This window comes from Mus caroli, unplaced genomic scaffold (genome assembly GCF_978045245.1).
Source record: "Mus caroli unplaced genomic scaffold, Mus_caroli_1 scaffold_14, whole genome shotgun sequence".
Taxonomy (NCBI): Eukaryota; Metazoa; Chordata; class Mammalia; order Rodentia; family Muridae; genus Mus; species Mus caroli.
The window spans coordinates 26,583,504-26,596,467 of record NW_028227269.1 but is presented as its reverse complement, the minus strand read 5'-3'; the positions used below and the strand labels follow the sequence as shown (position 1 = coordinate 26,596,467).

General features: G+C 46.9%; 1 protein-coding gene across 1 annotated transcript; it reads right to left on the bottom strand.

Moving 5' to 3' along the window:
• Positions 1-1,119: 1,119 nt before the first annotated feature.
• Positions 1,120-8,168, bottom strand: Adi1 (acireductone dioxygenase 1). The gene is made up of 4 exons (XM_021179048.3): positions 7,976-8,168; positions 5,388-5,507; positions 3,753-3,932; positions 1,120-2,337 (listed from the first exon to the last, which is right to left on the bottom strand). The coding sequence occupies exons 1-4, from the start codon at positions 8,093-8,095 to the stop codon at positions 2,218-2,220; spliced, it is 540 nt and encodes a 179-aa protein (XP_021034707.1). The 5' UTR covers positions 8,096-8,168; the 3' UTR covers positions 1,120-2,217.
• Between the last annotated feature and the right edge of the window lie 4,796 nt (positions 8,169-12,964).

The window sequence follows — 12,964 nt, the reverse complement described above, 5'->3', positions numbered from 1 at the left end:
AACATAATTCCAGTCCCAGGGTATCTGACACCCTCTTCTGACCTCTGGTGGGCACACATACACATAGTGCACATACATACATGCAGGCAAAGCACCCAAACACAAAAGGAATGTTTTTTAAAAAAGTAAACCCAGGCTTGGTGTCACAGACCTTTAATCTCAGCCCTCAGGAGAAGAAGCAGGAGGGATCTCTGAATTCAAGATCAGCCTGGTTTATACTCAGGAGGCAAAGGCAGGGGACTATCTGAGTTCAATACCAGCCTGATCTACGTATCAGGTTTCAGGCCAGCCACTGCTACAGAGTAAGAGAGTCTTAAAAAATAATCAACCATAAATACTAGGTTGACAGCCAGGCTGTGGGGCGCATGCCTTTAATCCCAGCACTTGGGAGGCAGAGGCAGGCAGATTTCTGAATTCGAGGCCAGCCTGGTCTACAAAGTGAGTTCCAGGACAGCCAGGGCTATACAAAGAAACCCTGTCTCGAAAAAACAAAAACCAAACAAACAAAAAAATACTAGGTTGGCAAAAGCTAGTAAGAATTGGTCCTACTGACAGTAATTCTAGAGGGAGAGACTCAGGACGTACTGCCTGTACACATTTGAGTTCTAAGGCTGAGGCAACTTCAGTCACCTCCCCATGGGTCAAGTCAAGCTTCCCCTCCTGTGTAGGGAAAGCAAGTCCCTAAATCATCATGGAGATCAAGGTAATTCACATGGAGAGTGGCCACTCAGAGAATGCCTACAGCCATCTTCTACAGCACAGATTATTGAGGTTTTCTGTAAATATAACATACTACACATAGACATACTTCAGGATTCTTGTTCTTTTTTGGGTTTTGTGTAGCCCTGGCTGTCCTGGAACTCACTTTGTAGCCCAGGCTGGCCTCGAACTCAGAAGTCCACCTGCCTCTGCCTCCCAAGTGCTGAGATTAAAGGCGTGCGCCCCCACTGCCCAGCCAAATACTCACCAAGAAAAATCTTATTTCTTCCTTTGAATCTTGATTGTAAAAGAACCCAAAACCACACTGATAATATCTACCCTTGAAAGACCCCCAAAGGGAGACCCTCACTCAAGCCTCGGGATAATAGCGAACCCCCAAGAACTCTCGAGAGACCAAGCTTGATGCAAACCACATGAGGCTTTATTCGGGGAAAGCTAGAGCTCTGGGGACGATTCATATCCCATGCAGGGGTAGAGGAGTTGACCCCGAGGGGAAAGGGGTCCCAGTTTTTATAGGCCCTCAGCAGGGAAAGGAGAAGGAAAAAGTAGGGGATTTCCCAATCTAAACAATATCTATTCTAAAATGATTTCTCAAGAAATGGGTATGGGAGGGGTACAAGGAAAGAGTCTGGTGCAGGTGCAGCAATTCCCAATTGGCCCCGGCTGTGGTTGCTGGGGAGTTTCTCCAACTCTTCCCCAGCAACCAATATCACAAACACCTGGCAGTGGACTTTAGCAGTGGGCACACACATGGGTTCAAGGAACGGTCAAAACATTGGCAGACACATGGGTTCAAGGAGCAGCCAGAGCATTGTGCACCTCTATTTTTCTAAATCAGTGAAGCTAGTTCTGTTAACAATGAAATCTATTTTACCAATTTCAGGGCTTCTGTAACCTTTTACATTCTGTCAGGATCTTTCACCCTGATATAGAAATTAACTATGTACATATAAAATCACATAAGGAATCTAATTGGGAGGTTTTAATGAACCAAGTAAAATACTGTAGGTACACATGAATGTACATACAGCTTAGCTGTGAGCATACAATTAAGGTAACTTAGTTTTAAGAAAGAACAACAACCCCACTTCCCCACTCAACAATCAGCAAGGGAGGAAAACATCATCTGGTTAGTTGTGCTGGGTATAACTGCCCTCTTGCAGGAGGCATAGCTTCACACCAACAGACACCTAAAGAAGGATCTTCTGGGAGATGAAGACTGGCCATGCATGAATGCACATACCAATCCAGGGCTCCTATACCTCTAAGTCTTGACAGTTAGGGAAAATTAAGGTCACTTGTTCACATTTTTGTGGCTTCCATGTAAAAATCACTTTTAGAGATGCTTTCATTTAAAAGACACTGATCTCACAATCTTAGCAAAGAGAGCTAGTCTAGCCTCAAGTCCATATAGAAAAGCAGAGACGTGAGCAACTTTCCATTTGGTTACCACAGCAGGAGATTCACACAGTGCAGTTTTCTCTTTGAGGAGCACTGCTATGCTGTTCCTTCCAAAAAACTGATGTACTGTACACGGGCATCAAAATGGTCAGCTGGCCGGTTGTATGGTGTCCACACAGGTTCTCCAACAAACAGCCGCATGGCCTTCACGTAATTCTAGAAAACAAGCCCCACATCTCACTGACCACTTCCACTCATCTATATGGGAACCCTTGCAGCTATCTCACCTACTTAGGGTTGAGCTCTGTCTGACCTCAGTGTGAGTGACCACTGCTAGGCAGCATAAGCATCTGCAGCTCCTGCTTAGGGTCCACACTGGAGCAGAAATGAGTCTGGACTCCACCCATACTCCTACAGTGCCCCTAGAGACCAGCTCCAGGCCCTGCTGCAGGTTGGTAAGAAAATAACTTGTCAGTCCTTGTCTAAACAGGAAATGCAGTCTCCATGAAGCCCTTACCTTCATCCTACAAATAAACATACCCAGGTAAAAATGACAATTGTATGTTACTTACAGAACTACTGACAGCCATGAGCAAAGTAGAAATAAGCTTATCACTAGGGATTCCCCACACAGTGCGTAAATCACAGTTAAATAAATTAGGATCAGGCATGTCTGACATTGAAGCTGTAAACAAGCAGACGGGCTCTTTATGTACCCACCCCACCCCCACCCCCAAGCACACCAAAAGGAACATGGAGAGCCTGCTGCCTCCTGGGTAAAGGGAGGAAAGAATTGTGACTCTTGAATATATAAACAACCTCCAAAGCAATGGCTCTCAACCTGTGGGTCGCAACCCCTTTAGGGGTCACATATCAGATGTCCCGCATATAGGAAAATTGCATTACAATTCATAACAGTAGCAAAATTACAGTCATGAAGTAGCAAAATATTAATTTTATGGTTCCACATCATGAAGAACTGTATTAAAGGGTCCCAGCATTGGGAAGGTTGAGAACGACTGCTCTAAAGGAACTATTAAAATGTAGACACTGGCGCCCTTCAAGGAGAAAACTGGGGCTGCGAGGAACAAAGAGGACACTCACTATTGGTAAACACCCTGTACCCATCTCATCATTTGTAACTATTTGTTTGTTTGTTTGTTTGTGGTTTTGTGTGTGTTTTTTGTTTTTGTTTTTTGATACAGGGTCTCATCTAGCCCATCCTATTCTTGAAACTTGATATGCAGCTGCGGGTGACCTTGAAGCATGTACTGCAAAGCTGCTGAGAAGCTCCTCAGAGGAGAGCACCCACACACTACACCACAAGCCCCAGTCAGTGACAAGTGCAGGCCCCCCCAGGAGCTCTCCCTCCTGAAGATACCTGCCCCTTGACCAAAGCTGTGTAGATAATGCTGCCTCGCTGTCCAACAAGAACAAAGGCGAAATTTTGACCCTTCCCTCCCAGGTTCCATGGCCACAGGCTCTTCTGGTTCCACAAGCTCTTCTGCCTTTCTCTGAAAGAGCTGTGAATGGCCATGTGTCTAGGCGATGAGCCTCACACAATACACCTAGTGGGTCATCATGGTCACCTGCAATGTCCATGCACAGACCACACCATGGTACACTCTCACCTTCTCGTCCAGTGTGAAGCGGTGATAGATGCCGGCAGGAAGAGTAATCATGTCCCCCTTCTCCATGGAAATCCGGATCCACTTGTCCTCCTTGTCCCTGACATCGAAGTACCCACTGCCCTCCAGGATGTAACGGATCTCCTCATCCAGATGCAGATGTTCCTCAAAGAACATCTTGATCTAGTGCAAGGGAGAACCTGTGAGTTTCCTGGAGACCAATCACACAGACCCAGCCCTTACAGCTAGACTACAGTGAATAATTCATGGTATTAAAAGTGTCAAGAGCCAAGCCAGGAAATGACACTGTCTGTAAAGGCACCCACCACCAAGATGATGTCTTAAACTTAACCCCCAGAACCCAAGTGGTAGGGGCAAATTGACGCAAGGTCTCATGTAGCACAGGCTGTCCTCAGACTTGCTATGTAGCTGAGATGACCTTGAACTTCTGCTCCTCCTGTCTTCACCTACCAGATGCTGAGATTACCTACCTGAGACCATGCTCCACTCTAAATAACTCTATGCCACTAAGCTCAAATGGTCCCAGTGAAGTGGTCAGGTACCCACCCTGAAGACAACACAGACGCTCACAGAAAAATGTATCGTCCAACCGACAACAAGTCAAGGGCAGAGCCAGATGCAGAGCTGTGAATCCCATGAAGAAAACCCCAAGCCAATCCAAGCATTACTGGTGGATCTACCACACATAAGGGACACAGTACCACCAGATTCATACCCCTCAAAAGAGCTGAAAGAAAGGGAATCACCCCAGCACATTCTATGAGAACAGCATCGTAAAGGAATTTTAATCCAGCAACATGATCCATGCTCTGGCAAGGGATCACATCCAAAGACCTAGGCTTGTGTGATCCAGCTGGAATGCAGACACACCATACACCTTTAATCCCTCTGCCTGAAATACAAACATGCCCTTAGTCCACACCTTTAATCCCAGATAATGAAAGGAGGGTTAGTTTACAGAAGGAAGCAACCATGTTTGAAAATGGCGTCTGAAAGGCAGACAAAGTGATGGATCAGAGAAAGATTTCACAGAATGAGTCAGAGATAGGGTACGCCCAACTCTCACTAGAACAGCAGAGGAAAGAGGTGATTTAAGAGAGCAGTGCATAGCCAGACAGTGGAGGCACATCCCTTTAATCCCAGCACTTGGGAAGCAGAGGCAGGCGGATTTCTGAGTTTGAGGCCAGCCTGGTCTACAAAGTGAGTTCCAGGACAGCCAGGGCTATACAGAGAAACCCTGTCTCGAAAAGAGAGAGAGAGAGAGAGAGAGAGAGAAGTGCATGGTGATTCTGGGGGAGGCAGTTTTACAGAGATAGGTTGCAGAAGATTAGAACAGATTGCCAGAGTTAGTTTGAGACCACGCAGAGATTTTTTTTCAGTCTGAAGCTAAGAGAAGCCAGTTTGAATTAGTCAGTTTAAAAAGAATTTTTGAGCCAGAACAGCTGAGTTGAACAGCCAGACAAGAGTTCAGAAAGAACTAGAAAGATTGAGTGTCATTCAGCAGTACGCCTCATGTAAGTAAGACAATTACAAAGCATCACTCTGCCCCAAACCACACGGAAAAGAAAGTCTTGTGTTAGCAGGCAAGAAGATTCCCTCCCAGCGGGGCCTGCTCACCTTCTCCTCGTAATTGGGAAGTGTATCTTTGCATATGGTGATGATGTCCATCCAGGAGTAGTTTCTCATTTTCCGGATCTTTTCCAGTTCTGGATCGTTCTCATACTTGTCAGCATCGAGCTACGTAAGTTTAAGCAAAGTGGAGGTCACCTTAGCACAAGGATGCCTAGCAGCTAAGCGGGGAGTATAACTCCCTGGTATAGTGCTTGCCTAGTGGTGCACAAGGCTCTAGGTCTGCTCCCCGGCCCTGTGACAGAAGCATAGCAACACGGTCCTTCCAGACCTGTGGCAGGATCATCCTAACAGAGCCCTGCTTATTCTTTGCCCATCCTAGCACAGCCCTCCACCTCCTCTCTTGATGGATCATCCATTTTCACAGTGCCAGGTAGAAATTCCAGTTCTGCTAGAGTCCTGCCTGCTTCTGTCAGCAGTCCTGCTGGGTCCTCCACATTTGCAGGTGAAGTCCTTCTTCCTCACAGATGCCAAGACACCACTCACTCAGTGTGTGTGGCCACTCTGCCATCTTCCATGCAGCAAGTCTCACTAGACTCTCTGTGGTCAGCATGCTTCCCAGGCCCATAGACTAAGCTCAAGTTCATTGAGATGGACTGAGAGTGGCAATCCTCTGGCCCCATTTAACTTTTCTGCTTCTCTCTGCCCCATCCTTCTACTGCAAAAGAAATCTAGATTCTAAATTAAAAAGAACCATTCACTACTCTTAAAATGTACTGAATAATGTTGTGGCTCATGACTATAGTTTCAGCGATTCAGAATGCAGGAGAGAATTATGAGTAGGAAGCTAGCCTGGACTATGTAGCAAAATCCATCTCAAAAAAAGAAAAAAATTCATTCTAATACCCTTTCATGGCAAGGTCCCACATCTCAAGGTCCCACTCACAATTTGTGATTTATCACAATATACTTTTTTTAATTCTTTTTTTTTTTTAGATTTATTTATTTATTTTATGAGTACACTGTAGCTGTCTCAAGCACACCAGAAGAGGGCATCAGATCCCATTACAGACGGTTGTGAGCCACCATGTGGTTGCTGGGAATTGAACTCAGGACCTCTGGAAGAGCAGTCAGTGCTCTTATCCGCTGAGCCATCTCTCCAGCCCCTACCTATTCTTTAAGGTCCAAAGCCAAGGACACACACAGGTCACGACTGGATCTCCAAAGGCTGACAGAACTAATCTGAAACCCTACATGAAACTACTAGCAATGAATTTAGTGACATTTAATTTTGTTTTACAATGAAGTGCACAATTTATATCACGGAACAACACAACAACACACAGGCATCAATATATTTTATGTGTATGTATGAGTGCTTGTATGTCTGGGCACCACTCTGGTGTCTGGTGTCCACAAAGGCCAGGAGAGAACATGAGATCCCATGGAACTGGAGTTACAGATAATTATGAGCTAATGGCAATGGAACCTGTGCTCTTAGCACTGAGCCATCTCTCCAGTCATGAGAGAGAGAAGAGAGAGAGAGAGAGAAAGAGAGAGAGAGAGAGTGTGTGTGTGCAACCCTGCAGCATAATGGGATGAGTGGCTCTACTGCCCTGGGGAGCTGTTTAAGACTTCTGTGAGAAGTCAGCTATGAGTGGGCCTTCACCAGACACCCAAAGCACCTGATCGGGTTCCAGTCTCTACTGGGCAGCCAGTTCCTGTTGTTTACAGATTATCCTGTGTAGACACAAAGTCCTGAGTGTGACTCCTAATCTAAGGTATCCGTGATGACCGCAGGAAGGGACGAAGGCAGTATTCCAAAAGCTCTTTCACTCCAATGTTGTAGTCATAAGGGCCTTTCTGTCACCCTGCTCTGTCCTCTTTCCCTAGCAACTTCTGCCGTGGGAGCAAAGACTAACTCAACAGGAATGTCAGAGGCCTTGCTGACCCCAACCCCACAACCCAGAAGCAATGCTTGCTGATCCAGGACAAAATTGCATCACTACGTCCGTCCCATTCAGAGCCTTGATTTCATATGTGCACACCCCAGATTCTTCTCCAATCACCTATTTCCCCGCTTCCTATTCCAAAAATATCCTATTACTTGCAGACATGGATTTGAGCGTCTTCCCCACCTCTGCAGCGTCCACAGGTCGCTGCTTCAGCTGTGGGCACAGCATGTGGTGAGCAGGCCTTCAAGGTTTTTAAAGGGCATGACTCTGCAAAGGACTCATCAAACGTTCCTCTGGCAAGGCTCCATGGCCAGTTGGTTTGCACTTCATTTTGACCATACCAATGCACACAGGCTAGATCCAGTTACCCCTCCACTAACCCCTGATTCTCTGCGGCTTTCCTGTGTTTGAACTGCGTTACCCGTGACACTACCATGTGACTGGCAGCTGGCCGTGCGTTTGCAAACACTAGCTGTGAGCGCGCGGGAGTGCCAAGAGGAAAGCAGGCGCCACCAGCCCAAGGCCTTCTCCGCAGTTATGGAATCTCTGGATACGGCGGTCTTGCTGAGCGGCCTTGCTGAGCTTGCGCAGCGCCCTAGCCCCCATCCCCACCCCCACCCGGCCCACCCCATCACGGCGTGAGCGTGCGCAGGCGCGTGGTGCTCCGGCCTGCACTCGTACCTTCCAATAGAGCACTCCGAGCGTGCGCAGCTGCTCCAGGCTCACGGGGCGGTCGGGCTGTGCGCGGTGGGGCTTCCGCGGGTCGGCGGTGGACTCGTCCATATACCAGGCCTGCACCATGGTGGCGGCGGCTTCCACTAACTGGCTGGAGGGGGCGTTGCTTGAAGGAGCCCGAACGGTGATGGGCGGGGTGTAGGGCGGGGTTGTCGGGAGGGCGTGGCCGCTCAGATGGAATTCAGGACCAGGAAAGGCGCCTCACCCTCTGAAGAAGGTGGTGGCATATCCACAGCCTTGGCAGTTATGTGTCTACCCTGTTTTCCTTGCTAATGCTATGATAAAATCTTACAAAGGCAGCTTTCAGGCAGAAAGGGTTTACTTGGCTCACAATTCCAGGTTAAATTCCATCATTGGGGGCAGCAGAATTGTCAGAGCAGGAACTTAAAGCAGCTAGTTCACAGCCAAGAGCAGAGAGAAATGAATGCAGGCGTGTTCGCTAGTGCTCGGACCCTTTCTATACTTTCTTTTTGAATTAATGCTATCTAGATAGTTCCCCCATAGACAGGCCACAGGCCAACCTAATCTAGACCATTTCTCCTTAATACTCACCTCCTAGGTGATTCTAGCTATGTTAACATGACTGTTAAAATAAACCGTCATGGTGCTGGAAAGATGTCTCCAGCAGTTAAGGGCATTTGTTGCTCTTTCAGAGAAGCCAGGTGCAGTTCTCTGCAGCCAGTTCACAACCACCCATAACTCCAGTTCTGGGAAATCTGCTGTTCTCTTCTGAATTCTGTGGCTATGTTCACACGTGTTGCATATCCAAGGCAAAACACTTCCTAAATAAACCTAAAATAAGTAAATAAAACTAACCTCCATGCTATCAGAAGGTGCAGCCCAGATTAAGGATGGGTGTTTCTTCTTAAGATAATCTGATTAAGAAAATCCCATTGCTGGGACTTAGACCTCATAATATGATGCACTGGCTAATTCGTTAACTGCAAACCGCAAGGGTGTTATAAAGAGTAAGAACAACAAATGTCTGTCATCTCAGGGTTGGGTAACAGGAGCATACAAGATTTTCACAAATAGGGAGGTTTATGGAATAGTGGCCCTTGATGGAATAGCCATCTTTGATAGGAAAAAAAAATTACCATAGTTTAAAGGTATGACAACTGAGGGCCAGATAGCTTTGAAAATTTTTTTGTGCTTGTCAGTGGTGGCATATGCCTTCAATCCCAGCACTCGGGAGGCAGAGGCAGGCAGATTTCTGAGTTTGAGGCCTGGAACTCACAGAGTGAGTTCCAGGACAGCCAGGGCTATACAGAGAAACCCTGTCTTGAAAAACCAAAAACCAAAAAAAAAAAAAGAAAAGAAAAAGTCCACAGGAAGTACTAAGGCAGGGGCTTGAACTCAGGAAGCCTCACCTAAAATTCTGCTTAAAAAACTGCTAAAATACAGAGCAAGAAGCAAAACCTTTGTTCAGCTGTAGAAATAACAGTCTTGAGTCAGGAATGCTGCCTGCCCCTTGCCTGCTTCTGGCTAGAGCAACTCAGCGGGATCCCTGAGCACTGTGTGTTGGCTTCTGTCTTATGCAGAGATCAACTGGGATGAGACAGGGCAGCAGGTTCATGCCAAGAACATCATACTTTAGAAAAGTAAGTCGGTCAAGATGCCCCAAGGAATTGGGGGGGGGGGGGGGACTCCGCCTTTGCCAGCACCAGTTCAAGCAGAATCATGGAAAACAGCCCTCCCCCATCTCCTGCAGCCATCCTGCCCATGAGAGTTCGCCTTTGAAGGAGACTCCTCTGAACTTGAACTGTTTCTTCCAGAATAGCCAGCAGCAGCCCAGAATCACGTTTCATGACCAGAATTTATTGCCCCAGTTAAGAACCGAGAGAGAACAGTTGAGATGTTTTTGAAAGACAGCTAGGCTCCATCATTGCAAACCAGTCCGGGCTGGTCCCCCGCTAGGCTTCGAAAGAATGTGAGGGTAATGTGTAGGTTCCTGTATAAAAGTCATTCTTGTGGTTGCTGTTGTTTTTAGTCGGGGTTTCATTATGTAGCCCTGGCCGGGTTGGAACCTTCAGACCAAGCTGGCTTCACACTCACCTGTATCTGCCTCTCTAGTGCTGGGATTAAAGGTGTGTGCCACCATACCCAGCCCCATAGCAGTGATCTAAAGATAAAGGCTAGTCTTAGGTTTGAGCATAGAGGTGCATTCATGTGACTCTAGCCCTTGAGAAATTGTGGCAGGAGGATTAAGAGTTTAAGACCAGGCTGGGGTAATAAGCAAGATTCAGTCTTAAACAACAGCAGGAGTAACAAAAATATTCTGGGAATTAGCCAATACTGCATTAAAAAAAAATGGAGAGAAAAAAACCTACAAAACTTTTGTTTTGTCTTGCTTTTTGTTTTTCTGTGGAACAGCCCTGGCTGTCCTGGACTCGATTTCTTGATGTGCAGACCAGGCTGGCCTCGAACTCACAGAGATCTACCTGCCTCTGCCTCCCAAGTGCTAGGACTAAAGGCCTGCACCACCACAAATGGTTTACAAAAACATTCTTAAAGATTTATTTCTTTTGGTTTTGTTTTCTATGTGCATGAATGTTTGCTTGCATGCGTGGATATATATGCTGCACAAGTCTTTAATGCCTGAAGAGGCCAGAAAAAGACATTAGATCTGGAACAATGGCAAGGCACCATGTGGGGGCTGGTAGCCAAACCAGGATCCCCTACAAGAGCAGCCGGTGCCCTTAACCACTCTACAGGCCCACAAGATATTCTTAAACTGGAAAGTCATAATATAATCCCAGCACTAGAGAGGCCAGGGCAGATTTAAATTTGAGGCCAGTCTGGGCTACATCATAAGAGAATTTCTCAGAAACAATAAAATCCTTAGCTCACAGAGCATTCCAAAGAAGTAACAGGATGTACCTGGCTCTGTTTAACTGTGGGTCCTGCTGTGTGCTATTAATGATTTATATCTGATTACTGTGTATCTAACCCTTCTGACCATGGGGGTTAGGGATACATAGTCGTGAGGCTTTACCTTGTTTGCAAGCTAACAGATTAGCCCTGCCCAGTGCATGGATGTAACCCAGAGAGACCTCACACAGTGATGAGCAGAAAACGTTGCCAGACTGCCAGCATTTTTGTATAGGTTCCTGATCCCAGTGCTCAGTGGGCTGAATAGAGAAAGGGAACCTGGAGCTGAGGGAGCCGAGGTCTGAGGTCTGCCCTCCATGGGGTCATGTACAGCGAGCGATGGGCTGTGCTTCCTCTACACAGATTAATGAAACCTATCCTCTGGCATTTTCCTGCTTCAGCAAGGACAGTTTTGTTTTTTTTTAAATGTCTTGTTCTTACCTTTGTTAACCTGTGTGAAGACCGCAGTGACTGGTCACGTGGCTTGTCTCACCTTAGGAGCAGACAGCTGAGCCTCCCGTAAACCATTAACATATTGCTTCCGCTGTGCCGCATTTGCTCCAAGCTTCACCACACTTTGAGGGCCCTATTTCTTGTCCTTACTGTTTGGTCACTTTAGCACGCAGATGGCAGTACTCCAACAAGTCTTTTCAGTTCACACACCTGAGAAGGATTACAGTGGCTTTCACTGTGGCCGGATGTGGGATGCGGCTCTCAGATGTTAATCAGTCTGTCTCCAGCACATTTCCTCCCTCCCAGTTCCTCTCTCTTCCTGTCCTCCCTTTTCTCTCTCTCTTTCCTTCCCGCCTTGTATCTTGTATCCTCTCCTGTCTTACTCCATTCCTCAACCTCTTTTCTCTGTGTGGTGGCATATTTAATTTATTAATTATATATAATTTAATGTATTAACCCATCTCCCGTTGCTATAACACAAAACCTGAGACTCTGTCTGTTCTTTATAAGAAAAAGGTCAAAGATTGATGAGTTGAGGGTCAGTATTAGCCAGCCTCATCTGTTTGGCCTCTGGTAAGGAACGCCAGCTGCATTGCTTCACAGTAGACAGCGCCATAGTAGGAACATGCTTGAGGGACACAGGAAGCCAGAGATGCAGAGATGGTCTTCTGTCGCCTTCTCTCACAGGAAGTATGTGGAGTCTATAGAGAACTAATGAGTCCTTCTGAGGACAGGGGCCTAACAGCCTGTTAAAGGTCCTGCCATCTCTATGCTGAGGACTGGCATGAACTCTCCACACATGGACTCTGGGGATGGACGCAAGCCACAGGACAGCTGCCACTACAGCTTACTAGAAAGTCAGAGGAAGGGCTCTTTATGTAACATCTGGCATCCAGTCTTCTGGAAAATTCTAGCCATCACAGCTAAAGCAAAACATCAAACAAACAAACAAAAGCCCCATCAAAACAACAACAAAATCCCCGGACTGGGATGTTGCTCTGAGCAGCAGCCAGTTAGGGTCAAGACCAGGTAGGAGAGGCCAAAGAGAAGCACGCCGAGACAGATGTCCACGCCTCTTGCTTCCTGTGTGTCCAGTAGAGGAGGGACTCGAGGGACACAAGAGGCAGGCAGAACCTCACTTGCCCTGGGTCCTCGGGCTCCCTTCATGGACCCTTCTACTCAGACCAGGCAGGAAAATGTGGAGCCCACCCGTTTCAGAGCTTAGCTCCAAGCTACTTTCCATGTTAAGGTCAGAACTGAATTAATGTTTTCAAACTGGAAGAGCCCGGAGGGCTTTGTGGGGAATGAAAAATGCTAAGGGGGGGTGGGGGGGGTGGGTAGGCATAATAACTAATTGAAGATGCAGCAATGACTGGAAGCTATGTGAGACTCCGGGGTACAGGAGGTGGTGTTGGACAACAAAGAACGGAAAATAACAGCGCGCCCTGAAACTCAAGGGCCCATCTATAAATAAGCATGGGTAAACAGAATACATGGATAATGAGAATCACTGAGACTGACATGGATCCCACACATCAAGGAAACCCAGTGAGTGCCTACCAGACAGGAAATAAGTATATTCCTGCCTCTGGCTTAAACAAGGAACGATCC